General features: G+C 40.9%; 1 protein-coding gene across 2 annotated transcripts in view; it reads left to right on the forward strand.

Moving 5' to 3' along the window:
• The window catches only part of CABLES2 (Cdk5 and Abl enzyme substrate 2), a 47,275-nt gene that overhangs the window by 9,960 nt on the left and 9,990 nt on the right, over positions 1-27,325 (forward strand). Inside the window, exons 2-6 of one of the 2 annotated variants that reach the window (XM_038369868.2) lie at positions 18,450-18,521; positions 18,689-18,781; positions 21,346-21,423; positions 25,821-25,929; positions 26,672-26,837. In XM_038369868.2, the coding sequence (XP_038225796.1) occupies positions 18,450-18,521; positions 18,689-18,781; positions 21,346-21,423; positions 25,821-25,929; positions 26,672-26,837 (518 nt within the window). The remainder of the gene's footprint in view (positions 1-18,449; positions 18,522-18,688; positions 18,782-21,345; positions 21,424-25,820; positions 25,930-26,671; positions 26,838-27,325) is intronic. The other variant, XM_038369869.2, reaches the window with a different exon arrangement.

Raw genomic sequence — 27,325 nt, forward strand, 5'->3', positions numbered from 1 at the left:
GTGGGGTGAAGTGGGGCTTGGAGAGAAGGTTCTAACATTTTCTTTCATCCAGTGCTGTTCAGAGGAATCAGTGCAATCTAAATAGCTTTGTAAATCCCATTTTTGCAATTGCACTGGTGCAAGAACAATTTTTGCAAGAGCACCGATGCTCAGTGTTAACCTGAGGAAATACTGGCTCCCAGCAATCTTTCTAGGTGCTAGCAGGTAAAAGGTGGCATCTGGACTTGAGTTTGAAAAGAACCAGGATTGGTGGTGAGGCTAGAACCTTGTGTTTGTGTGGGTCTAGAGCAGCATTTCTCAAACTGGGGTCTGTGGAACCCTTGAGGCCCCCGAGGGGACTCCAGGGGGTCTGCAGGCCCCACTGATCAACTCGTTCCCCTTCCTCTATCTCCTGGATGCTACTGAAGCCAAACTGGGAGATTTTAGGCGCTAAAAGTCTGGCAGTGCAGCGGGGCTAAGGCAGGTTCCCTGTCTGCCCTGGTTCTGTGCTGCTCCCGGAAGTGGCTGGCACGTCTCTGTGGCCCCTAGGGGTGGGCCAGAGCATTTCTGTGCACTGCCCCTGACCCGACTCTGCAGCTCCCATTGGCCAGGAACTGCGGCCAATGGGAGCTGTGAGGGCAGTGCTTGTGGACAGGGGCAGCATGCAGACTCCCTCCTCCTCCCCCCGCCTAGGAGCCGCTGCCAGAGAGATTTGCTGGTCGCTTTTGGGAGCCACCCGAGGTAAGCGCTGCCTGCCCAGAGCCCACACCCAAACTCCCTCCTGCAAACCTCTGCTCCAGCCTGGTGAAAGTGAGTGAGGGTGGGGGAAAGCGAGCGACTGAGGGAGACGGGGATGGAATGAGCGGGGGGTAGGAAGAGGTGGAGTGGGTCGGGTTCTTGGCAGAAGAGGTAGAGTGGGGGTGGGGCTTGGGGGTTCACAAAAAATTTCAAATCAAAATGGGGGTCCTTGGGTTGTTAGTTTGAGAACCGCTGGTCTAGAGCAGGGGTGGGCAAACTTTTTTTGGCCTGAGGGCCACATCGGGGTGCAAAACTGTATTGAGGGCCGGGTAGGGAAGGCTGTGCCTCCCCAAACAGTCTGACCCCCTCAGAACCCCCGACCCATCCAACCCCCCATGCTCCTTGTCCCCTACCGCCCCTCGGGACGCCACCCCCTATCCGCACCCCTGACAGGCCCCCCGGGACTCCCACAACTATCCAACCTTCCCTGCTCCCTCTCCCTTCACTGCCCCAACCCCTATCTGTACCCCCCACCCTCAGGACCCTACCCCCTATCCAACCTTCCCTGTCCCCTGACTGCCCCGATCCCTATCCATACTCTGCCCCCTGACAGGCACCCTGGGACTCCCATGCCTATCCAACCCTCCCTTGTTCCCCACCCCAACTCCCTCCCCCTCTGCCCCAAGAACCTCCGCTCAGGGGCCGGGCAGGATGGTCCTGCGGGCCGTAGTTTGCCCACCTCTGGTCTAGAGGGTAGGGGATATTGGTTTGATGGAAAGATGGTGGGGTTGTGTATAAAATAACTAGAACGAAATCTCTTTACAAATGTGTTGTGTACAAGCGCCTTTCTCAGTCAAATGCTTGGAGATGCTGCAGTTCTACTGTATTGAGTGCTTTTATTTTAATGAGACGTGAATGAGCAACCATTTATACTGCCAGTGGAGTGCAAGTTGGCTTTCACGGTAGTGTATGCATATGAATTGTCTCTGGTAACCAAAATAAATATTCATTTTGGCAAATAGGCATTTCACTAAAATAGAATATGCTTTCTTTGTATTTCATTACTGTCACTGTCACCTGACCACAAGACTTTCATCTTATAATTGACTTGCTGCTGCTTGTTTTGGTCAAAGATGCCTCATTCCTGTGTCTTCAACACAGACTGAATGGATTGTACTGTAGAGGAGGAGTCAATCTGAGAATTTTCAGGTTTCAGTGTAGCAGCCATGTTAGTCTGAATCCGCAAAAAGAAACTGAGTACTTGTGGCACCTTAGAGACTAACAAATTTATTTGAGCATCCGATGAAGTGAGCTGTAGCTCATGAAAGCTCATGCTCAAATAAATTTGTTAGTCTCTAAGGTGCCACAAGTACTCAGTTTCTTTTGGAGAATTTTCAGTTATGCATATATATGGAAATTGGCAGAAATGGGAAAGAAAAGGCAGAAAAAGCGCACTGCGTTTTAATGGAGTTTTAGTGATAGGTTATATCTCTGAGGAATAGTTGGAATTCTCAGAACACTAGGCATGCTTTAGTGAACTGCAGACCGCCATTTTGGTGGTTTTGTTACAACAGATGGCTTTCATAATACTTACTTGCAAAGCATTATTTAATCCTTGAATTGTCTACACACTCGGCACCAAAACTGCATGATATATGAAACGCAGCATTAGGCCTTATGTAGTTGTGAAATGTGGTCCTGGAGTTCGCTGTAACTTTTTTCTTGTATTTGGAGCAAATGATTGTCAGAGCTTTAGGGCTGGTCTACGCTATGGGGCGGGATAGATCTAAATTACTCAACTTCAGCTACGTGAATAACATAGCTGAAGTCGACATACTTCGATCTATTTACTGGGGTGTCTTCACTGTGGTTTGTCGACTGGAAACGCTCTCACGTTGATTCCCCTTGTGCTTCTCGTTGAGGTGGAGTACCGGAGTTGATGCTAGAGCGATCGGCAGTCGATTCATCACGTCTATACTAGACACGATAAATCAATCCCCACTAGATCGATCGCTGCCTGTTGGTCCATCTGGTAGTGTAGACAAGCCCTAAGTATAAAATCTTTTTTGAGGCATATTGTCTCGCATTCCCTTACCTTTTATTTCACCCACTCCTACTCAGTCTACTCTTTTGTTATTGTTCCTTCTTATTCCTTCCATATCCCCTTTCTCTTTTCCTCCCAATTGTACCCAACCTCTCCCTTGACTTTAACTATGTATTTAGGGGGGAAACAGTCTCCTGAAACTGTCTGCATCGGGGAAAGAGGAAGCCCCTGAACCTCCCTCAGTTTTCATAGATTCAGAGTCCAGAAGGGACCATTGTGATCATCTTGATCACACACACAGGCCATAGAACTTCCCCAGAATAATTCCTAGAGCAGATCTTTTAGAAAAACATCCAATCTTGATCTGAAAATTGTCAGCGTTGGAGAATCCACCACAGCCTTTTGTAAATTGTTTTAAACATACAGCTATTACTAAGAATGCAGGTGAAATTATCTGAATCCCTGTGTGGTCCTGTTCTTAGGTAGGTTAGTTATGGCTTATAAAATTTTTGTTGAAGAAAAATGCTATTTAAGTGCTGATTCAGCTAATCTGTTTGAGTTTTCCATGGGTTCTATAAGCTGTAGAGGAAACACAACCTAAAAGAGATCAGAGAGAACATTCATAGAAACCTAAAGGGATGCATTTTTGAAACCCAGGTCTCTTAAGTTGGATCCCAAAAATATACATGCAATTGCAGGTTGGCAGGTTCAGATGGGTACTTGAGGTCAGGATCTGAATGCAATTTTCAAAATGCTATTTTAATAGGCCCAAAACATCGCAGTTGGCACTCCATACTCTTCCTCTGTTCACCTCTGAGCTCTTGTTTGTGGGGAAGAGCATAGCTGCTTAGTCTTTTACTCATCTTTTGCTTATGGATGTAGAAGGTGTTGGCAACCTGTCATCTAAAACACATTAAAAAGTAAATTATTAGGAGAGTGGTAATAGGATTACAACACAAATTGCATTGTGAGGGTTCAGTTGTGCTGTGACTTTTTGCATATGCTTGTACAGTATGTTTAGATTTCCTGAGACAGGGAGCATTTTGAGCCATGTGACAGAAACGCAGGATTTGTCCCTTAGAGGGCAAATAGCCTATGCTTTTAGGAAGGCATATTGTGCCTTTTGGCAAAAGTGATTTTAAATGTGTTGTTAAAATTGCCTGGAGTCTTGTCCCCAGTGGTTTTGTTGATAGGCAGACATTAGATGGCTAAGTTTTGTTATAAGTATTGTTTGTCTTTGTGAAAGCTTCAGTGCAGCCTGTAGGAATGCATTGCCCAAAACTGCCTGAACTTAATGGCATGGAAACAGTCTACCTTACAAAGCGAGTCTCTTGCACTAACCGTGTTGTGGTTACAACAAGATATTTCAGACATGGTTCACCACAACTGAGGACGAGGTTCCTGTTTTTAATTGTCTTGGTTAAATATATGGAGCCAAAATGTAGCCACTAATGCTGCTTAATCCATCTATTATTGAGTAGTAATAGGTTCATTGATGAAAACACCCCACCTCATTCTTTCTCTGTGAGAATGGGAAGGGAAAAGGGAGGCTGAGTCTATTAACGTGCAAACAAACATTATCTCATGGTCTGTCTGAAAAAGGCAGCTGGGAATCCTTAAACTAGAGATTAGAAGAAATGAATTTTTTTATTACTATAATTTCAACTGTGGTATGTTTAGTTGCTGTTGGTCATGTAGCATATCAAACTAATCCTTAATGCAGAAGTTGCCTATATTAAAGTTTCAGGAACATTGTATGTACAAGTGGGTATGCGGTATTCAGAATGTTTAGGCCCTAAATTCCTACAAATGACCTGGAGCTATTCTTAAGGGATAATATCCATTACAAATCTAGCATCTTTTCAGGAGGGTGGCAAAATTTTCAGTGTGTGTAATCATTAAATCTGAGCAGAATGAGAGAATATTGATTCCATACACGCACATTCTGAGATCCTGTAGTTACACCAGTATAGACAGCAATATAAATCCACTCTACATTAGGCGTTTGCACTGGTGTAACTACTAATTTCCATACTACAGATAAGCCCTGTTTTTCAGCTATCCTGGACATGATTATGCAATAAATGGTGTGTTAAATAGGCTTTGAAGGATTAGATTTTTGTTGGTAAATGTTGATTTCACCATATCATAGAATCATGATAAACACAAATAGACAAGAAAATATTTTCATCAATAATAATCAAAATTTACAAATAGGCAAAGTAAGAAATGCTGCTTGGGAACTTAGCGAGAGTTTGATTTAAGGATATTTATTTGTATATTTTGACATGATGTTGACAACTCATGTTATAATAATTATGAAGCTTTTAACTTTTTGAATCCTGACATCTACTGTCATTAAATTCTCTTATTCATTATTGTCTGACCACCCCATAATTTTGTGCAACTGTAAATAGATAACAATTGAAAAAATATTTTTATAAGCATCAGTATTATCTGTTGAATTTTAAAAAACCACAAATTCTGCCAAACCATGTGGTGATTGACTGACTTGCGTATACAAGAACGGCAGTTTCGTATACAAATTGGCCATGCAAATGTCTTGCTGTCTGATTTACATGCCATTATTGGAAATGGACATCTTGGTTTATTGAAAATCTGGGCCTTGGAATATTGAGTATACCTCCTACAAAAAATTCAGCTGTTGAATGGGTAAGAAGCTTTCTAGGGGATAGTTTTTACAAATGTTCCTGAGTGAATACTCAGGTGATCAGATACAAAAGGAGTCTTTTTTTTTTTTTTTAAATCAGTAACAAAGTGGAAGGTGCTTAGTTATTTCAGTGATGAAGTGGTATAGAAGGTAAGCAGAAAATACGTGGTGAAGAGAGAAGTTGTCTGTGTGAACCAATTTATATCATTCATACAATTTTGAAGGTTGCCTATGAAGGCTGTAATCAGTCTCATAATAGAGGTTGAGATGCACATGGTTGGTCTAGTTCTCAGTGTTGTACATCCAATTTGAATGGTTTGATGCAAATATTGAGCTGTAAACAGTTAGTGAAACTTAACTAAAAGTGAATGTCAAAATGGTCACTAAAATTGATTTCTTCACTATGTTATTGTGTGCAGAATTTAAAACTGGGCGTTCCATTGGATACAAGACTTGAGCTTGCAGTTACCACAGTTAGCTGTGCAAATTGTGCTTGGTTACCAAAGTGATTTGGCCAATCTAAATAGACAGACAGACAATTGAGCAATCACAGGCACAAACAACTAGGTCAATTTTTTGTCTGTGAATGCGTAATGATGGTAGTTTCACACCTTAATATCTTGATAATCCTGCGTTAGGTTCTGTGGAAAACAGTGGAAAGGTAATCATGGTTTGGAGGAGATAGGGAGAGTGTATGTTTTAAATCCATTTGCTGTATCACTGAAGAACTCGGAAGGAAAGTAATTTTCTGAACTGAAGTAAGGATATCTTCATAGTAGAGTCCATGACTGTAGAAGTTGCCATCTAATGGTTCACCAGACCCCAGGTTTGTTGAACTTCCTGTTGTAATGCAAACCACCTCTTTGATAAAGCATTTGGTGGTTGATGGAACTTTGCTAAATTATTATAGTTGATGGATATTGTAATCTAGATAATGTGTAGTCCTGCCATGAGCGTAGGGGACTGGACTAGATGACCTCTTGAGGGCCCTTCCAGTCCTACAATCCTATGAAGTTCTATTCGGACTTTCTCCTGTCTGTTATGGATGGTTTAAAAATGTCAGACATTAATTTGTCACAAGTTAAGCTTCGACAGTGATGGAAGCAAGAGCAAACTAATAATTTGCTTTCCTTTTATGGCAGTTAATTTGTAGTGTTATCTAAGAAGCTGAATTCTTGTGTGGAATACATGTTTAAATGTAGATTAATTCTGACCAGATAATAATTAAATTAGCCACAAATGGGTTTTCGGAATACAGATTTGTTAGAGCATGCTCAAAAAGGTCCTGGCATGTTAGAGAGGTGATGAAATATTGGCTGCATTAGCATTTAATATTCTTCTAGGATGGTGGATGAGCCCCCTCTGCCCTTATCCTTTGAACAGTGTCTCTCCAATACATGGCATGATAAACTAAAAGCTAATGTCACACTGAACATGGGAGGAAGTCAAGAACCTGGTGCAGTTCAGATTCTAGAAACTATGATCATGGAGCTGCAGCATCTCAAATCTCTGCCATTTCACTTGTCTCTACCAATGATATGTCCCTCACAATAGTAGTAACTCAAGAGAACTTGCTCCATCGGCACATCCTTAGCAAAGAGTTTATAAAAGATACCCTAACCAGTATATAACTGTACGGTAATGCTAAAAAGTGACTTGTAAAATAGTTGAACTACACATTGGCTTCTGACTATAACACTCTTAAATGAATTTAACTGTTCCTCTGTACTAGACATGTTTTTGAAGGGCTTTGTGGGGACCCTTTTTTAAAAAGTGCAGTGGTAGCTTCAACCCATTGAATCTGGAAAATTGTTAGTACCTGGTCTTGGCTGATATTGAACTACTGTTGAAGTCTTATTTTTCCTGAAGTTAGACATTTATATCCAATGTATAATATGCCATTAAATTTCATGGGCTAAGTCTTCATTATATATGTGGATTTCTATGTCCTAGAAAATCTGTTCATTTTAATGATTCGCTTGTCAGAACTTTTTATAGTAATAACCATGACTTAAATATAGCATCTCACAGCACTAATACATTTACCCATTCACCCTCATTCTCTTCCCCAATTTACCCCTCAAAAATAGCCGTCAGATTATATGGTCCGTGTCATTGCTATGTTGACAAGACCCTAACAGCACATGCCAAACTGGAATTGTTAGTTATTATGCGTGCGTGCATGTGTGTATATAGATAATAAAAATAGCATATCTCCTACAACCAGTTCAGTCCTTCTTACCCTTTATTATTCATTTTAACGCTAGTTTCTAATCCAATTTTCTACTTTGTACAGAAACTTAGATTCCTTTGTGCTAATTTGATGCATCTTCTTTGAAGATTAAAGTGAAAAGTCCACTGCTCTTCAAGGAAGAACAATGTTGAACAAAGCAATTAATATCTAGGCAATGTGCCAAAAAGCTTTTCCTCCTAAGTTAATTGCCTTCCAGCTGCGTTTCGTGGCATTTTTCAATGGCTCCTATTTACTGTGCGCCCACCAGCTCTGTCTGAAAGGATGGATCCTGCTGCTGTGGTTACTGTTATACTGCATCACCAGCCATGGTATGCTCATATCATGAGCACCCAATATGAACAGGAATCAGAGATACTTGGCCTGTTGTGTGCCATGGAAAGAGACACCAGATTACTTTTGGCATTCAAGGAGCAGCTGCACACAGTGGACCGTTGCTTTTGGGCTTGGGAAACAAGCGCTGCGTGGTGGGATTGCATCATTATGTAGGTCTGGTGTGACAAGCAGTGTCTGCAGAGTTTTCGGATGTAAAAGAAAAAAAAAAAGCCACCTTTCTGGAACTATATGCGGAGCTTGCCCCAGCACTACGATGCAAGGACACCAAAATGAGAGCTGCCCTCTCGGTGTAGAATCGCGTGGCAATGGTTGTGTGGAAGCTGGTGACTCTATACTGCTACTGCTTGGTCGCAAATCAATTCAGAGTTGGGAAGTCCACCGTTCGGGCTGCGTTAACACAAATGTGCAAGGCCGTTAATTGCATCCTGTTATGAAGGACTGTGACTCTTGTCAGTGTGCATAAAATAGTGGGTGGCTTTGTGGCAATAGGATTCCCTAACTGCAGCGGGGCAATAGATGGCGCACATATCCCAATTCTGGCTATGGACCATCTTGTGACGGAGTACATCAGTGGGAAGGGGTGCTTCTCTGGTATTGCAGGTGCTTGTGGATCACTGCGGCCGTTTCATTGACATAACTCAGGGTGATCTGGGAAGGTGCATGATGCACGCATCTTCAGGAACACTGGCCTGTAGAGAAAGCTGCAAGCAGGGACTTTCTTTCCAGACCAGAAGATTCCAGTGGGGATATTGAAATGCCCCTAGTGATCCTAGGAGACCCAGCATATCCTTTACGCCCTGGGCTCATGAAGCCTTACACAGGAAATCTGGACAGCAGCAAGGAGCACTTCAACAATAGGCTGAGCAGGTGCAGAATGACCATAGAATGTGCCGTTGGCAGATTAAAAGCATGCTGGCATTGCCTTTATGGGAAGTTAGACCTAAATGAGAAAAATATTCACGTGGTTGTAGTAGCCTGCTGTGCACCCCATATTTGTGATGCTAAAGGTGAAAAGTTTCTCCTGGGGTGGAGTGCAGAGGTGGATCACCTGGCAACTGATTTTTTGAGCAGCCGATACCAGGGCTATTAGAGGGCACAACAGGGGGCTGTTTGAATCAGGGAGGCTTTGAGGCACCATTTTGACAATGAGAACCAGTAATGTGTCATTCTATGCAGCTGGGGCAAAGAGTCTCTGGTTTTTTAAGGGGATCACAGCTGGTGACTAAGGACAGTATTGTAAATTTTGCCACAATTTTCCACAGGTGGGGGTCATTGAAGTCGATATTTCACTCCTGAGAGTATGCAAGGGTGCATCTCCTGCATGCATGTGGCTTCAGATCAGGTCCCTATGTTCCTCACCTGTGTGCTGCTTTGGTCCCTGCACAAGTGGTTGCTGATTGGTGTCGGAACGCTTCCTACGATGGGGGAAGGAACAAAGCAGCTGTGCCAAGGAACCTTTTGGAGAGGACTGGCAGGTACCTTCAGAAAAGTTTTCTAGAGATCTCTCCGGAGGATTCCTGTGAAAATCTCTGTGTGCTCTGCTTATCTGCACAGAGGATTGTGAAGACACACAAACACAGATAGTCTTGTACATTTCTATCCCTTCACCCACTTCTAGAATATACAAAGCCAAGGACACCTCTACCTCATATAACCGAGCAGCAACGGGAAGTATCCAGGGGGCTTTTGGAGATCTGGATGGGGGGTTGCCACTGAGAATGGCACCTTAGAAGCAGCAGGTCTTTGGCACAGCACCAGAGTGACGGTTTGACTCCCTTGTCTTCTGTTACACCTGCCTCAGCTCCTTTATCTTTACACAGCACTGATTTGTGCCTCATTCGTAGCCCTTATCCAACATGCCACGAGAAAAGTTCCTACGGCTGGAGCAGAGCTAGGACTGCACAACCTTCTCTCCCCACAACACCAGCAGATCCAGCAACTAAGGTGTGCTCCAAGCGGGAGAGTATTTGCTGCGTGGAACTGCCATGGTCAGCTGAGAAGATGCAATGTGAGCTCTCCAGGCTGAGGAAACAGGCAGTGGAATTTCAAAAATTCCCAGGCCTTTAAAGGGGGAAGGGAAGATGCCTGTGTACTTGGGTGCTAGGCAGTGGAGTTCAAACTGCTGACCAGAGTAGTCTGGATGGGCATTGTGGGACACCTCCTGGAGGCCATTTACAGTGACATAAGCAAGCGCAGTGTCTGTGCTGACACTTTGTTGATATAATTTTTCTGCAAAAAGCTCTGTCTCTGTCAAGGTGGTTTTATTTTGTCTACAAAGTAGGGGAGTTTTGTCGGCGGAAGGAGCATTGTAGTGTGTACACCTCCACTGTTTTGTCAACAAAACTCTGTAGTGTATACAAAGCATTATTCTGTGCCAATGCTCAATACAAAGGAGCTCTTCTCCAACAGACCCACAGAGTGAAACTAATATTGGTCCTAGTGAGTTTGACTCCACTGCTCCTGCTTTTGAAGTGCTACAGTATGTGTGAGAGCAGATAGGTAAACATAATTCTCTTACTGCTGGCGCAGGAGGGAGACTGTAAGTAGGGGAAACTATTCTTCCCTTCCCCCTCTCCCCCACTATAGTATGGGCCTTGTGCTTCCCCCTTTTCTTTCTTGCTCTCTTCCCCTCCCCACAGGAGAAGCTCCATGAAACTGGCAAGGATCCTGTTTGATGCCTAAATTCTAGTAGTGCTTGGGAACACATTGTACTAGCTGCTGTACAGACTGTTTCACTTTACTACTGCTGTGGGAAACACTGTATATCAGGAGAGGTGCAAGCATTAATCTCCCCCTGAAATTCTGATGAGCCCGTGCTGAACATGAGAGCATATAACCTTTTTCCCCAGTAAATATATTGTAACCTTTTTTAACAAGATAAAGCAAACATCAACTCCTCACACGCTTTCAGAAAAAGAACAAACACAACATTGGTATAAAACAAAAGATACAGCAGTAAAAAGCAGTATGAGAAGAGAGGAGGAAATATTTAGATAACATCACCAACAATAAGAAAAGGAGTACTTGTGGCACCTTAGACTGACAAATTTATTTGCGCATAAGCTTTCGTGAGCTACGAAAGCTTATGTTCAAATAAATTTGTTAGTTTCTAAGGTGCCACAAGTCCTTCCTTTCTTTTTGTGAATACAGACTAACATGGCTGCTACTCTGAAACCTTTCATCACCAACAATGCTGAAGCAGCTGCTAAAAGAGGTGGTAGTAAATCAACTCAGCATGGTTCTAACTGGCAAGTTTACTCCAGCCAAAGGGCCTGTTAAGGAAAAACCCTAACAGAAAACGAGAACAGTTGTGATGGACAGAGCACTTTTAAGAAGTGCTAACCAGCACTACAGGAAGCTATTAGTGATTTTGACAAAGAAATCAAATACCCAGAACTAACCATCTTGCATCACAAACAAAGAAATAAAAGATGCAATAAAAAAATTTTAAACTGAAGGTGAGGACCAAGTCACTGGGGGAGTGACAATGTGATACAACCATTGATAAAATCACTGAATTTTTCAACAAAGTGTGGAACCAAGAAGAGGCTCAAGAACAATGGAAAAATGACTGTATATTCAAAATACCAAAGCAAGGTGACCGAGGTGACTTCAGTATCTGGCAAGATATTGTACAAGATATTGACAGGCAAAGGCTTCTGCAGAATAAAGAAAGCAGTTGAAGCAAGCTAAGGGAAGAGCAGGCTGGATTTCTACCCAGAAGATCATGTCTTAACCACATTTTCGCCCTAAGAATAATCATTGAAGGAGAGCATCAAGTGGCAAAATCCACTCCTCATAAACTTCATAGATTTTTTTTCTTTTTTAAAAAAAGAGGACTACTTGTGGCATGCACTCCTTGTTCTTTCTGCTGATACAGACTAACACAGCTACTACTCTGAAACCTGTCGTCATAGATTTTTTAAAAAGAAAAGGAGTACTTGTGGCACCTTAGAGACTAACAGATTTAATAGAGCATAAGCTTTCGTGCATCCGATGAAGTGAGCTGTAGCTCACGAAAGCTTATGCTCTAATAAATGTTAGTCTCTAAGGTGCCACAAGTACTCCTTTTTCTTTTTGTGAATACAGACTAACACGGCTGCTACTCTGAAACCTGTCATAGATTTTTTTTTTTTAAGAGGATTTGACAGCCTCCATTGCCGTTCACTCTGGCACATCTGTATTATCGTATGGCAATAGAAATAATTATCATCATCAAGCCTTCATATCAAGGTGCAGCATACACAGTTAAAGCAAACACAGACTTGAGGAAATAGTTTAATAAGGACACTGGTGTCAAACAAGGAATCTCTCCTGTTTGGCTTTGTGTTGACTTCATTATGAGAACAAAGTGTAGATGGATCCAACATGGCCATGGTTTAACAGAATCTAAATCTTTTAGTTTACTTCTGCTGATATAACACTTTTCTAAGTGACACTTCAACTAACATGCAAACAAAGACTGAAGAGCATTGCAAGAAAGATGGGGTTAATAATCAGTTACAAAAAAACAAATCCACTGAGATCCCCAACAACTCCCAACTCAATTGAGACATTACATTGGAAGGCAAAGGAATACAGGAAGTGAATCAATTCACATACTTTGGCAGTAATATGCAAGCCAATGGAGATACCTGGAAGGAAGTAGTCATGAATTGTCAAGATGACAGCTGCATTCACCAGCTTAAACATGATTTGGTCATCAAAAATCTACGGCTTAAAGAACAAACTGTGAATCTTCAACATAAATACGTGCATTCTTAAAATGAGAGGGAATGGGAGGAGATGTGTTCCTGCTACTTTAAGAATAAGAGCTGAAGAGAGTTGGGTTTCCACCTTTTGATCTGTCCTTAACTAGCTTCTTTTCACGCCCCCACTGACCTCTTCCCTCCTTGCTTAGGTGAGTTGGGTGTACATTTGAGGCACTAATTGTCTGCAGTGACTAACCCAATCCTTGCTCTTGCACTTAGAACAGTGGTAGCCATTCCATCTCTTCCTCCACCTCAGTACTCAGGTTGTATTGTTTGTGGTTCAGAGTATGGGGTGGGATCTTCCTATGCTGTAGTGTTTCTCTGTGTGTACTGGTTCAGATATCTCTTCCTGACCTTCTCAACTTCAAGAAACTGCAACTGTAGGAAGCAAAGCTTTGTGATATTCAAGAATGGGTAATATTTCTGACACCTCTTCAGTATGCAGGCAAAGCACATCATCAAGTTCCTGAGCTTGGGAGTGACAGAGGAAGGTATTAATGCAAACACCTTTTTCATTTCTTGTCAAATACAGTCTTTTAAAGTGGATCACCTAGACACGTGCTCTCTCCATTCCTAACATTGAGTCAAATGGACTGGGACTGATTATTTTTTCCTAAATAAAATTAAACTTCAGTTGTGTAAGCTTCCCCTGGCCCTAGAGTGAGGTTTCTCTTGCTTTAATTTTCACATTTAATGTGTCAAGCAGCAAATAAGAGCTCAGAGCAAGCCTAGCAAACTGAAGTATGGGCTAAGGGCAGAAGCCAGAGGTTTGGAAGACTGAACCACGCAAATCTGACTAGAAATTCTTATTGTAGTGTCTGGGTTTTTGCTCCTAGTGCAGAAGCAGGTTGTTGGCAGATCTGATTTCCTGTGAATTATATGGTCCAGTTTCAGATAGTGAGTGTGAGGCCCTACTCCTTTCAAATACATCTAAACATCAGTGGACTTGGCCAGTTTTTCCCAGAGCAGTATGCTTCACTGTCGTAATGCTTCCTGTTATCCTGCACAGGCTCTGAAAATGCACCTTCCAAGGTGGGCTGGCTGCTTCCGAACAGGTGGTTTTCTTCTTCTGGCTGGAGTTGGGCATGGCAAGTGGGACTAGCATTTGCTCCCCAGCCACCACTTGGACATGAATGCAAGTAGACAATGCCAAAAGTGAGCCCAAGACCTTTTTGTTCTGTCCTAGCGTAACGAGTGATGGAGAATACCTCTCACTAAGCATCCAAATAAATAAGTTTTAGAGACACTTAGACTTGCTGATTCTAACTAACATCTGTTGATGTTTTAAAAAACAATACAGAGGACTTAGTGCTACCCTCCTAAACATGCTGAATATATCACACACACCAAAACCTTGAATCTTCCCATAAAGTTCAGAGCAATAAGTACAGGTGCTATCTCCAGGAAGCAGATATTCTTGCTGTACTTCATAATCCTAGAGAGTTAATTTTACAGAGCCTCCTGGAATAAAGAACAAGTTCTTTCCTTCCTGGTGCCCACCTTTTAAGTGGGCTTCATGCAGCCAAGCAAGGAGAACTTGTATTTGCATATCCCTGTGGTACTCTACACTATCACCAAGGTGGCTTTGGCCATGGATTCTTACAGGTGAGGATTGTGTCTTCCTGTATTAATTGGTTAAACCAACACCCTTTTATGCAACTATTCCCCCATCATCACCACACATGTACCTGCATGTGCGTGCACACACAGATGGAATCAGTGATCTACGTCTGTGCGAGTTTTGTTAGACATGGAGAAAACCAAAGTAATGGGGGACGGGGCTAATAGTGTTTCATCACATCCTGATGGGCTTGATGCTGTAGACCCAAGGAGTTCTCAAACTACATTGCACTGTGACCCCCTTCTGACAATAAAAATTACTACATGACCCCACAAGGCCTGTAACCTGAGCCCTGCCACCCAAGGCTGAAGCCTTTGGGCTTTGTCCCTGGGCAGTGGGGCTCAGGCTTCAGTTTCGGCCCAGGGCCACAGCAAGTTTAATGCCAGCGCTGGCAACCCATTAAAATGGGGTCACAACCCACTTTGGGGTTCTGACCCACAGTTTGAGAACCGCTGCTGTAGACCCTACTACGTGACTCCTGTGATGTTTCCTAAACTTAGATTAGGGGCTGAATTCCAGATCTAAGAATGTTGCATCATGTCTAATGGCCTTTTCAGCGCACCAGGAATTGTTTGATTTATGTGGACACCTGTCTATCTTGGATGATGTTGCATGCTAAAATAACTGCAGTAGCCATGTTTGTGGCTGTGATGGCTCCAAAATAACCATGAGTAGGATTGAAACTACCATAAAAAGAGCTATACAAAGAAATGTTTTAAAACTTCAATTTTGGCAGAGGACATTGGGGACTACAGATGATCCATTCCCCGTGGATGTACCAAGTTTCTAGTCATTTGACTGGCTAGAAAAAACATTTCTAACATTGATTAACTCACGCATGAGAAGATTTAATATTCTTTCCATTCTTGTATACAAGGAGCGACTCAAATTTTTCAATTGAGTGCTTGCTTGAGCTTTGCACTTTCCAGAGAACACCTTAATTTCTCTTAGTGGAGTTGTTCAAGATGTCAGATTTGCTTTCTAATGAAAATGCCAAGTTCTGTATTGGAGAATGTCGTTACATATTTCCTTAAGCCATAATTAGTTGTTAATCACATTTGCTTTTGATGGTTGCTTTTGATGCCCTTTACTGCCAAGGGAGAAAAATGCAGACAGTAAAGTAGTTTGTCTTGGGTCCCTTGACAATCTCTTACAAAAAGTAGATACGAATGGTAAATCATGATTATTTTTTAACTGGGTTTCAGCAATGTATGAAGGCATTTAGTTTTCTAATAATTTGGACAAAGTGGATGGATGCATTTTTATAGTGAAGTGCAAACTACTAATTGGAATTCTTACTACAGAAAATAGTCTAATTTTCAAATCCTTATCCAGGGTATCTTAATATGTAGGCAGAGCTTTTCCTGGAGACTTCCTCTTTGTACAGTTATTAAAAGTGACACTTTTTTTACTTTAACTTTAGTAGGAAAAACTGGTAAGGATTTAATTTAGAAATGCAGATATTCTCATCATAAAGGGTCTTTGCTTACCATGCAAACTGCAGATATTGCATTTGCAGGAAAAGCACTGTATAGTTGCAACTCTTACATGATGATGGTGATGATTTACTACTTTAAAGTGTGACTGGACTAACATTTTTATCGGCAGCTCTGACAGTATCTTTAAAGAAGTTGAGAAAAGTAACTACAAGGGTGGGGAGGAGGAAATCAAAATTTGTCTTAATTTTTTTATAATTATCTAAAAGTACATTTTTACTTCCAAAGTTAAGTGCCTAAAATTAGACACCCAAAGCCATATTTGGATGTATAAATGGGAATCTCAAGTATGAGTAAGGAGGTTATATTACTTCTGTCTTTGGCATTGGGTCCACTGGCTACTGGAATACTATGTCCGGTTTTGGTGTCCACAATTCAAGTCGGATGTTGAAAAATTGGAGAGATTTCAGAGAAGAGCCCCAAGAATGATTAAAGAAAAGGAGTACTTGTGGCACCTTAGAGACTAACAAATTTATTAGAGCATAAGCTTTCGTGAGCTACAGCTCACTTCATCGGATGCATTTGGTGGAAAAAACAGAGGAGAGCTGTTTTTTCCACCAAATGCATCCGATGAAGTGAGCTGTAGCTCACGAAAGCTTATGCTCTAATAAATTTGTTAGTCTCTAAGGTGCCACAAGTACTCCTTTTCTTTTTGCGAAAACAGACTAACACGGCTGCTACTCTGAAACCTGTCAAGAATGATTAAAGGATTGGAAAAAGACCTTTATATAGATTCAAGTAGCTAAACGTATTCATCTTAGCAAACGGAAGGTTTAAAGGTGACTTTATTACAGTCAGTAAGTACTTAGCTAGGGAACAAAAAATTGATAATGGGTTCTTCAGTCTAGCAGACAGATTCAATGGCTAGATAGAGTGCAAGATTCAATGGAAGACAGTGCACATTTTTAAGTGAGGGTAATTAATCATTGGAACAATTTACTCAGGGCTGTGATGACATCTCTGACGGGCAATTTTAAAATCAAGATTGGATGTCTTTCTAAAACGTATTCTGTAGTTTTTAATTTGGGGAAGTCCTATGGCATATTGTACAGGAGGTCAGACTAGATGACCATAGTAGTCCCTTCTGGCCTTATCTATAAATCTGTTTAGGCACCCAAATAATAATGCAGGCTGATGTGTGGTGTTTTGTTTTGTTTTATTGTTTTGGGGGGGGGGGATTCAACTTTTAATTTTGACCTTTAGTCTTTTTTCCAGTTTATTTACCAATGTGTGTAGCTGCTTATTTTTTAAGTGCTTGATGGGATTCCTAAAAGGAGACTACCTGAAAATACTTAGTCAATAAGAGCCAGCTGTGCAAGAAAATACCTAGCTTCTGTATTTCCAATTACAGAATTAGTCTTGATAAAAGAAAAACAGTTGCTGTTTCTCATAGTTCTTAACAAAATGACAGCAGTGTTTACGTTTCCCCTGGGATATAGGGATATTTGCTTATATTTTAAAGAAACTCCATTGTCTTTCTGTCTTTAAAATCTTACCAAACTTTTTTTTAAACCAAAGCCCCCTTACTTGTCTAGTACAGTCTCTAAACTGGCTTCTCTTGATATAATTAATCCAGTTCTGACAGTGCATATTACAGAATTAACAGACACCTTCTCAAGAAGAACAGAAGAAAATTTCAAATATCTGAGTACACGGGGTGTTTATGGCTACTAAGACAGAGGGAGAAGATGTAGAATATTAATAGTTACAGTGAAGTACTATTACTTGGAGGTGGCTTCTTAGTGCCATTTGGGTCTGAACATATCATTCTTATGGCGTATATAGCTTCAAAATCTTTGATCACATTTTCATTTTCACTGGTTAATGAATGATCTAAGCCTTTGACAATAGGAATCTATTCCTCTGGGCAAGGTCCGTTTTCCCCATGTTAATGTGATACACCATTAACATTACACCATCTCAGTTTCTTGTGGATTTTTTTCCCCCCATGTTTCCATTTTAGGATTTTACATGGGCATGAAGTACCCCATGCTTCCTCTTTAATAGCCCTTTCTATAGTTTTCTTAAAGTATTTCTGTTGCTTTTATTGAGCCAGAACTGTTGTTTAAGAAGGCTTTTTAGTTTATCTAAACTCATATCCCAGGGAAAGTAACTAGTCCTATTTTCTGAATTGAGGAAAAGCACACAAGCTATAAGAAATTTTATTTTCCCCCTCCCACCCTAGGTGAGGGATTTTCCCACACCTCTCATTGGGTCTTTTAAACTTGTATTGCAAAGATTCCTGAAGAGTGGTAACTTGTAGGCAGGCTTTTCTGTTCTACAGAATATATTAAGTATTTTGATTCGTCAAATGACACCTTTTTTAAGAGAACCAACTTCTTAAAAAGATGAACCCCTTTACTCAGGATAAACTGCTTGTTTTGGGAACTCTAAGTTTCTTGGCCTCTTCAGAAGTTTAAAGATGCTGAGGTTTGAATATTTCGGCTGTCTTTTGTGAGAAGTACAATATCTTAAGACTTCATAGCTCTCTGTTGCAGTTTTTGATCTCAAAGGCCATGAACTAATATTGTTCACTCTTCATGGTGTTGTACATTTTTACAGAAGGCGTTTTATCTCCCAGCGCTGCTCTCTAGAATTTTTAGAAGACATAGTGGAATGTGCCAGTGTACGAAGGTACTTTTTCAAAAGCAGCATTAATCTTAACTCGTTGCATGCAAGTCCTCTCCTCCCTCCACCCTCCTCAAAGCTGAATATCTGAGGTCCCGCATGCTAGTGCCGCCATCTGATCATAACATCTACATCTTTGTTTTAGATCACTTTATAACTCTTTTTAATTGCAGAACCAAGCACACATCTGGATCTCCAAGACACAAAAGCTTGAAGAAGATGCACTTCATCAAGAATATGAGACAATATGATACAAAGAATAGCAGGTAATGTTTTATATTCGTTTGGGGTCTGACTCTGACACCCTTATTTGCATGAAGTAGGACTTAACTCATGTGAGTAGTCTTCTGAGTTCAGCTGGGCTGTCTGTGAATAAGTACCAGTTTACATGAGTAAGGCTGGCAGATTTGGGTCACAAATAATTGCAGCTTAACACACAGGAATGTTGGAGTCAGGGAAATAGGCTGGTTTATCCAAAGATTTGATTCTTGGATACTGCAGTAAATAGGATGTTCATCTAAAATATACTGTGCGGGGGAATAAGATTGTTATATACATCTATTTTTTATATACATCTATTTCTAAGTGTAAAATGTATCCGTACAAGTTTGCCTGCTAAGATATGTGAGGGTAAAAGCCAACATGGAGCCTCAGATAGTTGAGCAATGTGACACTTGGGGAATTTTTGGGTTGGAAAAGAACTTGGTGACTTCAGCTCTTGAAGTGGAGAGAATGAATGCAAAAAAAAATCTGATCATTCTTATTTGTGAAATTTGAGTAAACTCAACGGTTCTATTTACTTCTATTTAATAGATTTAATACTTAGACTGTAGTCCTTAGCTCCAGCTAATTAGAGAGGCTATATGCTCCAGGGGATAGGGAATGGAATGGAAGTCTGGAGACCTGAGTTGTGCTCCTGGCTGTTTCATCAGTTTGTATGACCTTGTGCAAGTCACTTAACCTTTCTGTGCCTGAGTTTCCTGGGCAGTAAAATGAAGATGATGATCTGTACCCACTTCTTGTAAAGCTCTATAAGAACTGGGGGAGAAAAGTGATTTATGTAGGAGCCAAGTATCCCCTATCAATAGAACCATAGAAATGTAGAGTTGGAAGGGACCTCAAGAGGTCATCTAGTCCAGCCCCCTGCACAGAGGCAGGACCAAGTATACCTATACCAACCCTTACAAATGTTTTGTCCAACCCCATCTTAAAAACCTCCAATGACAGGGATTCCACAACCTCCCTTAGAAGCCTATTTCAGTGCTTAACTATCCTTGGAGTTAGAAAAAAAAATTCTAATATCTAATCTAAATCTCTGTGTCCCCTAAAGGTATGACAAGAAGTAAAATGGCTTAATTTGCAGCAAGGGAGGACAATTGATCATCGTCCTCTTTATAACAGATCTTAACATATTGGAAGTTTGTGGTCAAGTCCCCCATCAGCCATCTTTTCTCAAAACTAAACATACCAGTTTTTTAGATCAGCTTTTCTCTAAATATTTTGAACATTTTTGTTGTTCTCCTATGGACTCTCTTCAGTTTGTCCCCATCTTTCTTACAGTGTGGTGCCCAAAACTGGACACAATACTCCTGCTGAGGCCTCACCAGTGCCAAACAGAGTGGGAGAAATATCCACCTGTGTAATATATACAACACTCCTGTTAATACACCCCAGAATTAGTCTTTCATACAAGTGATCACACTGTTTACTCATTCAGTTTGTGATCCACTATACCCCCTGATCCTTTTTTGTCCTCCAAAGTGCTTGCAGCCTCATCCAGCGTTACGTCATCCACCCATTTTATAAGCATACACTCCACTCCATCATCCAAATCATTAATGAAAATATTGAATATTACCGGGCCCAAGACAGACCCCTGCAGGACCCCACTATGTACATCCCACCAGTTCAACAGTGAACCATTGATAACGACTCTTTGAGTACGGTCTTTTAACCAGTCATGCATCCACTTTATAGTAATTTCATCTAGACCACATCTCCCTAATTGACTTAAGAGCATGTCATGCGGGACTGCGGGCCTTATTAAAATCAAGGTATGTCTCACATACTGCTTTCCTCCCTTCCACTAGGCCAGTAACCCACTCAAGGGAGGAAATTAGATTGGTTTGGCATGATTTGTTCTCAACAAATCATGTTGGCTATTGTTTAATTAATGCCTAATGGCTGACGGGGGTGGGAGGAAGGCCTGTTGCGTGATGCTTTATGTGAGGATGGATTGTTTCCTGACAACGCAGCAGGTGCTCGGCATAGGTTCTGAAGTATAGGCTTGCTACCACTACCTCGGCATGCATGACTACAAATATTGTTTACAAAATTATCTTCCTATTTTAAAAATCCATGTACAGTGGCTGACTCACGCTGCTAAACACTCTGAGCAGCTGCAAGATGGGAACAAGTATCAGGGGGGTAGCTGTGTTAGTCTGTATCCACAAAAACAACAAGGAGTCTGGTGGCACCTTAAAGACCATAACAGATTTTTGATCATAAGCTTTTGTGGGTAAAAACCGCACTTCTTCACCTTGTTGTTTTTGCAAGATGGAAGTCACTTTTGGCTCTCCTGAGAACTTTACACACCTGCCCTTGATCCTGTGGGGTCTCAGCCTTATATGAATGCTCTCTGGTTTTGTGTTGCTTTCTTTAATATAAACTCCACAACCATCATGGCTTCTTTAGAGAAGCCATTTAAGAAAAACCTTTGTGTGTGCACACTTCATAGCAACCCTGTAGTTTCCTAGTAAGACTGATGTTTTATAGCTGCAGAAATCTTTTGTTTCAGTTCTCACTTTAATCTTTTCTTGTCTGCTTTCAGGATAGTATTAATCTGTGCTAAACGAACCTTATGTGTGGCTTTTTCTATCCTGCCATATGGGGAGAGCTTACGAATCAGGTGAGTCTCTATTTTTAACTTGACATATCTGCACTGCTCTGAAGTGTCCAGTCCATTACCATATATAACAGCCTAATTTATTAAATGAGGTAGCCTCATAAGTGAGTGTAGCTGTGATATACCATAGCCCATTTTAGTATGCATTTTCTTTTATTTCAGGGTATATTTTAAATGTGCTCATCAGATTTAAGGCATGCACAAAATAGCAGTGCACTCATTGAGTAGTAAAATATAAAAATCAAAATGATTCAATGTCAATTAAAGTATTCAACCAGGCTTCCCATAGAGAGTCAGTAAAATTTCCCCATCTCCTATCAGCCAAAAGCCCATGCATAATAGTCAAGTGTAAAAGTATAATTAGGCAAGCCAAAAATAATTTGAAGAGCAACTAGCGAAAGACACACAAAGTAACAGCAAAAATTTTCAGTACATCAGAAGCAGGAAGCCTGCCAAGCAATCACTGGGGCTGCTGGATGATCAGGGTTCTAAAGGAGCACTCAAGTAAGACAAGACTGTTGTAGAAAAGCCAAATGAATTCTTTGTGTCAGTCTTCACTGCAGAGAACGTGAGGGAGATTCCCACACTTGAGCCATTCTTTTTAGGTGACCGATCTCAGGAGCTGTCCCAGATTAAGGTATCAGTAGAGGAGGTTTTGGAATAAATTGATATATTAAACAGTAGTAATTCACCAGGACCAGAATGTATTCACCAAGAGTTCTGAAGGAATTCAGATATGAAATTGCAGAACTACTTGTGTTTTTTAAAAGGGTCAAAACGCAGTCCTAGCAATTACAGGCTGGTGAGCCAAACTTCAGTATCAGGCAGACTGGTTGAAATTATAGTGAAGAACCGAATTATCAGACACCGAGATGAACATGATGTGTTGGGGAAGAGTCAGCACTGGTGTCATATAGGGAAATCATGCCTTGCCAATCTATTAGAATTATTTGAGGGTGTCAACAAGCAATCCAGTGGATATAGTGTACATGGACTTTCAGAAAGCCTTTGGCAAGGTCCCTCACCAAAGGCTCTCAAGCAAAGTAAAAAGTTTTGGGATAAGAGGTAATGTCCTCTCATGGATCAGTAACTGGTTAAAAGATAGGAAACAAAGGTTAGGAATAAACTGTCTGTTTTCACAATGGAGAGGTAAATAGCAGAGTCCCCCAAGGATCTATACAGGGACTAGTGCTGTTCAACATATTCATAAATGATGGGGGGGAGGGATAGCTCAGTGGTTTGAGCATTGGCCTGCTAAACCCAGGGTTGCTAGTTCAATCCTTCAGGGGGCCATTTAGAGATCTGGGGCAAAAAAAAAATTGGGGATTGGTCCTGCTTTGAGCAGGGGGTTGGACTAGATGATCTCCTGAGGTCCCTTCCAACTCTGATATTCTATGATTTTCAGATCTGGAAAAAGGAGTAAACAGAGAGGTAGAAAAGTTTATAGATGATAAAGTATTCGATATAGTTAAGTCCAAAGCTGACTGCAAAGAGTTACAAAGGGATCTCACAAAACTGGGTGACTGGGCAACAAAATGGCAAATGAAATTCAGTGTTGATAAATCTAAAGTAATGCATATTGAAAAACATAATCACAACTATGCATACAAAATGATGGGGTCTAAATTAGCTGCTACCACTCAAAGAGATCTTGAAGTAGTCATGTATAGTTCTCTGAAAACATCCGCTCAGTGTGCAGCAGCAGTCCAAAAACCAAACAATGTTAGGACCCACTAGAAAAGGGACAGATAAGACAAACAATCAAACTGCCACTATATAGATCCATTTCACACCCACATAGCTAAGTTCTGGTTGTCCCATCTCAAAAAAGATATATTAGAACTGGAAAAAACTACAGAGAAGGGCAACAGAATGATTAGGAGTATGGAACTGCTTCCATGTGAGGAGAGATTAAAAAGACTGAGACCATTCAACTGGGGAAAGAGACAAATAAGGGGGGAAAGATAGAGGTTAGTGAAATCAAGAATGGTGTGGAGAAAGTGAATAAGAAAGTGTTGTTTACCCCTTCACATAATACCTGAACAAAGGTCACACTTAAATTAATAGGCAGCAGGTTTAAAACAAACAGAAGGAAGTATTTCTTCACACAACACACAGTGAACCTGTGGAATTCATTGCCAGGGAATCTTGTGAAAGCCAAAAGTATAGCTGGGTTCAAAAAATAATTAGTTAGGTTTATGGAGAAAAGATTCATCAATGGCTATTAGACAAGATGGTCAGGAATGCAACCCTGTACTATGGGTGTTCCTAGACTTCTGACTGCTAGAAGCTGGGTCTGGATGACGGGGCAAAAAATAAATTGCTCTGTTCTGTTCATTCCCTCTGAAGCATGTCACCAGGCTCTGTTTGAAGACAGGATACTGGGCTAGATGGACTTTTGGTCTGACCCAGTACGGCCATTCTTATGTTCTTATGAGGTGTATGCTTTGGGATTTAAAAGGGAAATGGGGCCCTGTTCTTGGAGACACTTGCGCACATGCTTAACTTCATGTATGTGAAACCATTCTATGATGAGACTACTCATGTGTGCAGGGTTAGCAAGTCCTACATGTTTGCAATATCAAGGCCTAAGACATCTTGCTTGTCGCAAAAACCTGACATTATGAATAAGGGTGTTGGTGTTAGGACAGAAACTTTTTATTTTTAAGGTAACCAGTTATGCTACACTTTTAGGGGTTTTACACAATATTTGAATCTTTTTATTCAAACCAAAAAGTCAACCTACCTCTCCTTCCTCCTTGTGCTGCCACTCTAATAGTAATAGTAAAAGATTGAAGCTAGGAGTCTTGAGTTTACTTTTCTTGGCCAAAAAAAAAAATAATAATCTAATCAGGAAAGATGGAGTGCATTAGGTATTTGTCACGAATTCTGCTTTTGTTTAGGCTTTCAGTGGGTTTTTTTTTTTGTTTTTTTTTCCTTTATATAATGTGATATGGGCATTTGCTACCACCTTGGCCAGCTATCACCAAAAGCAACAACTTGAGTTGAAGTTTCAGTCCTTTATTAAGTTAAAGGGAATGGAAACTTGCCAGTCCTGATAAGAGAAACTGGATAACTCCATTGGGTTGGTCATCCTGGCCTGCCTTATTGCACTGTTTGCAGTTGGTTCTCTTCGAAGGTTTGCGGTAGTGCTCTATTAGCATTTTAATATTTTGGTCATACTGTTCATTATTTTGCCCTTAGAGCTGATGTACCACTAGAGGTAAAGGCTACTGCTATCTTTCGTGACTCGTTTTCAGGGATTTTTAACTCAGCCATAAAAATTAATACTTTAAGATGCTCTTCTTTTTAAAAAAAAAAAAAAAAAAAAAAAAAAATATTAAGCCCTGAAAATAACATTAAATGTGAATGCCACTGTGACTTTGCCTACTACCAAGAACTGAAAACTATCCATTTATGGCAAACTCTATGCAATGTATTTTGGAAATGTAGTAATGTGTTCAAAATGTACACAGTACAGTTGCAGATACTCACATGAGGAATAATAAGTGACGAGAACTAGAGGAAAATCCATGTAGGAATCTCTTGTTAGCTCTGTGGACACTTGACTTACACAGTCTACAGAAAGTATTATATTTACTTTTAATCCACCTTTTGCTAAAACAATTGTGTTGTCACTTGTGTCCTGTGCATAACTTATGGAAGAAGGAAACGGATGTTTAGTGGTGGAAATTGTATTGTATGCAAACATACGTTCTGCAAAAATAGGCAATGGGAAACGTTTCTCTCACTTGATGGGAAAGCAGCAAGGTCACTCGAAAGAGTTGGATTCTATAGCTGGCTACTAGCATACCACTTTCAGCTTTTCTTTGTCAGATGATGATGGTTTGACCAAAATACAGTAACTTTTTTTTTTTAGACTGTAGTAGGTGGCAATGTAGAATATTATTATTAAAGTAGAGTTCCGCTAGAAATCTCTATTTACGGTCAGTGTGTTCTTTATGAATGTGGGCTCAAGTCAGTAAACTGTAACTGAAAAGTAAGCTGATAGTGGAGGGAAATTAGTAATGTAAAATATATTTGCTGCTTGGGTTTGCTGCCCAAAACTTGTACATTTGTTAATGCAGTATGTGAAGAAAGATTACATATGGCTCAGTTTAAATGATAGTAAGCATAATAATACTGAGTTGAATTAAAAATAACCAGTTTTTCTGTCCTGTTGTAACTAGATTGTTCTCTAGTTAAGTGGATCTCTTACATTTTGAGTAGGGTATTTAAAAATTAATGCTTGCTTGAAAGGGGGAATGGGAAGACAGAGTGGAATTTTTTCCAGTGGTGGTAATGTTGGTGCTATGGCATGTCTAGTGTTTACTGTAGAGGAAATTAGACTTGTAACGCAGTTTCTTGTAGTACACTTCAGTATCAGTCTTCATTTACAGTGATCTAAAAATGGAAGGGCAGAAACAGCGACATCCTTCTGGTGGCGTTTCAGTCTCTTCAGAGATGGTTCTTGGATTGGAAGGAGTGGAGCTTGGAGCTGATGGCAAGGTAAGGAAATATTTTTTTTTCTTGTAGAGTCCACCATGCTAATGAATGGAGCTGCGGGTGGAATAGAGAATTGAGGATTGGTGGGTCTCAGTGGTGTTCCCTACTCTGTCACTATATGACCATGAGGCGTAGACATTAAGTGACCTGCCTTACTTGCCCATCCCACCAGAGGTGCTGAAGCTTAATTATTGTGTATAAAGCACTTTGAGATCCTTTCATGAGAGGTATCCCGGGAGGTGGAGAAGAACTACCTTCTCCATGTGACACTGATGGGCCATAAGCGTCATGCTGGGTCTGGTGAGACTGGTAGGGAGGCCCCTGTGAAGTTCATTCTCCCCAATGACAGAGGAGATGTCTTCTCCTAGGGTTCCCAGAGCAGTGTACTGATGCTGCCAGCTTTGGTGCAGATATGGGCCCAGCCTCAGATTAGAATATTCATGTTCAGTTATTTGGCATGCTGCCCAAATTCAGCTGACAATGCAAATGTTGGAAGAGAACTAGTGACTCCTCAAAAGTTTATATTTGTGCCAAACCTAAATGAAATTTAATGGGACAAAGAAATAACACTTTTCTGGCCCCTGGCTTTCTCCCTGTTGAATTTCCCAAGGCCTGCTGCAAACAATGGAAGCTACTCAAAAACAGTTGCAAGCATTTTTTTTAGAATAGAAAGTGTTAGCCTAAATATAGAGGTAATTCACAGCTCCTCCTATAATTACTAACACCTGTTGTTGTCTTTATTTAGGTTGTGTCCTATGCAAAGTTCTTGTATCCAACCAATGCCCTTGTTGGCCGCAAAATTGATAATCATGGTGCTGTGCCTCCATGTCGATTCGGTGCTTCACGGAGTCTTATGGGGTCAAGACATAAAACTGTAACAGCCAAAACAATACCATCAGGAACAGAAATAGGTAAAAACTCCATATGGCTTTGCACTGCTTGCATGCAAGGGGAACTGCAATACCCTTTTTCCTTGTAAGATGCTATAAAATGGCAGGAATACATTTGCCTGGAACAAGGCTAGATTACAGTAGGAACTGAAGGCAGTCAGCAAAAAGCACTTTTAGGAAGGATTTGATAAAGTTGAGAATTCTTCAGGAGGCCATTCCGTAAAGCTGTGGCCAAAGACTAGTGAAAGGATCAAATGAGTAGACTAGAGATAACTTAAGCACAAAGGAGTGAAAAGCTCAGGGGAGATAAAGGGCTGCACAACAGAACAGCACTGATCTTTGGAATTGTATTTTATTACCTGTTTCTGAGTAATGAGTTTAGTTATGTTTCCTATCAGGAGAGACAACACTAGGCTTTGTAAAAGATAGGTTTCTCCGCCCTACCCCCCAACTCTTCTGAAGAATTACTTGAACACTTGGAACACATGGAAATGTAAGAGAGAACTCTC

The sequence above is a fragment of the Dermochelys coriacea genome, chromosome 13 (genome assembly GCF_009764565.3).
Source record: "Dermochelys coriacea isolate rDerCor1 chromosome 13, rDerCor1.pri.v4, whole genome shotgun sequence".
Classification (NCBI taxonomy): Eukaryota; Metazoa; Chordata; order Testudines; family Dermochelyidae; genus Dermochelys; species Dermochelys coriacea.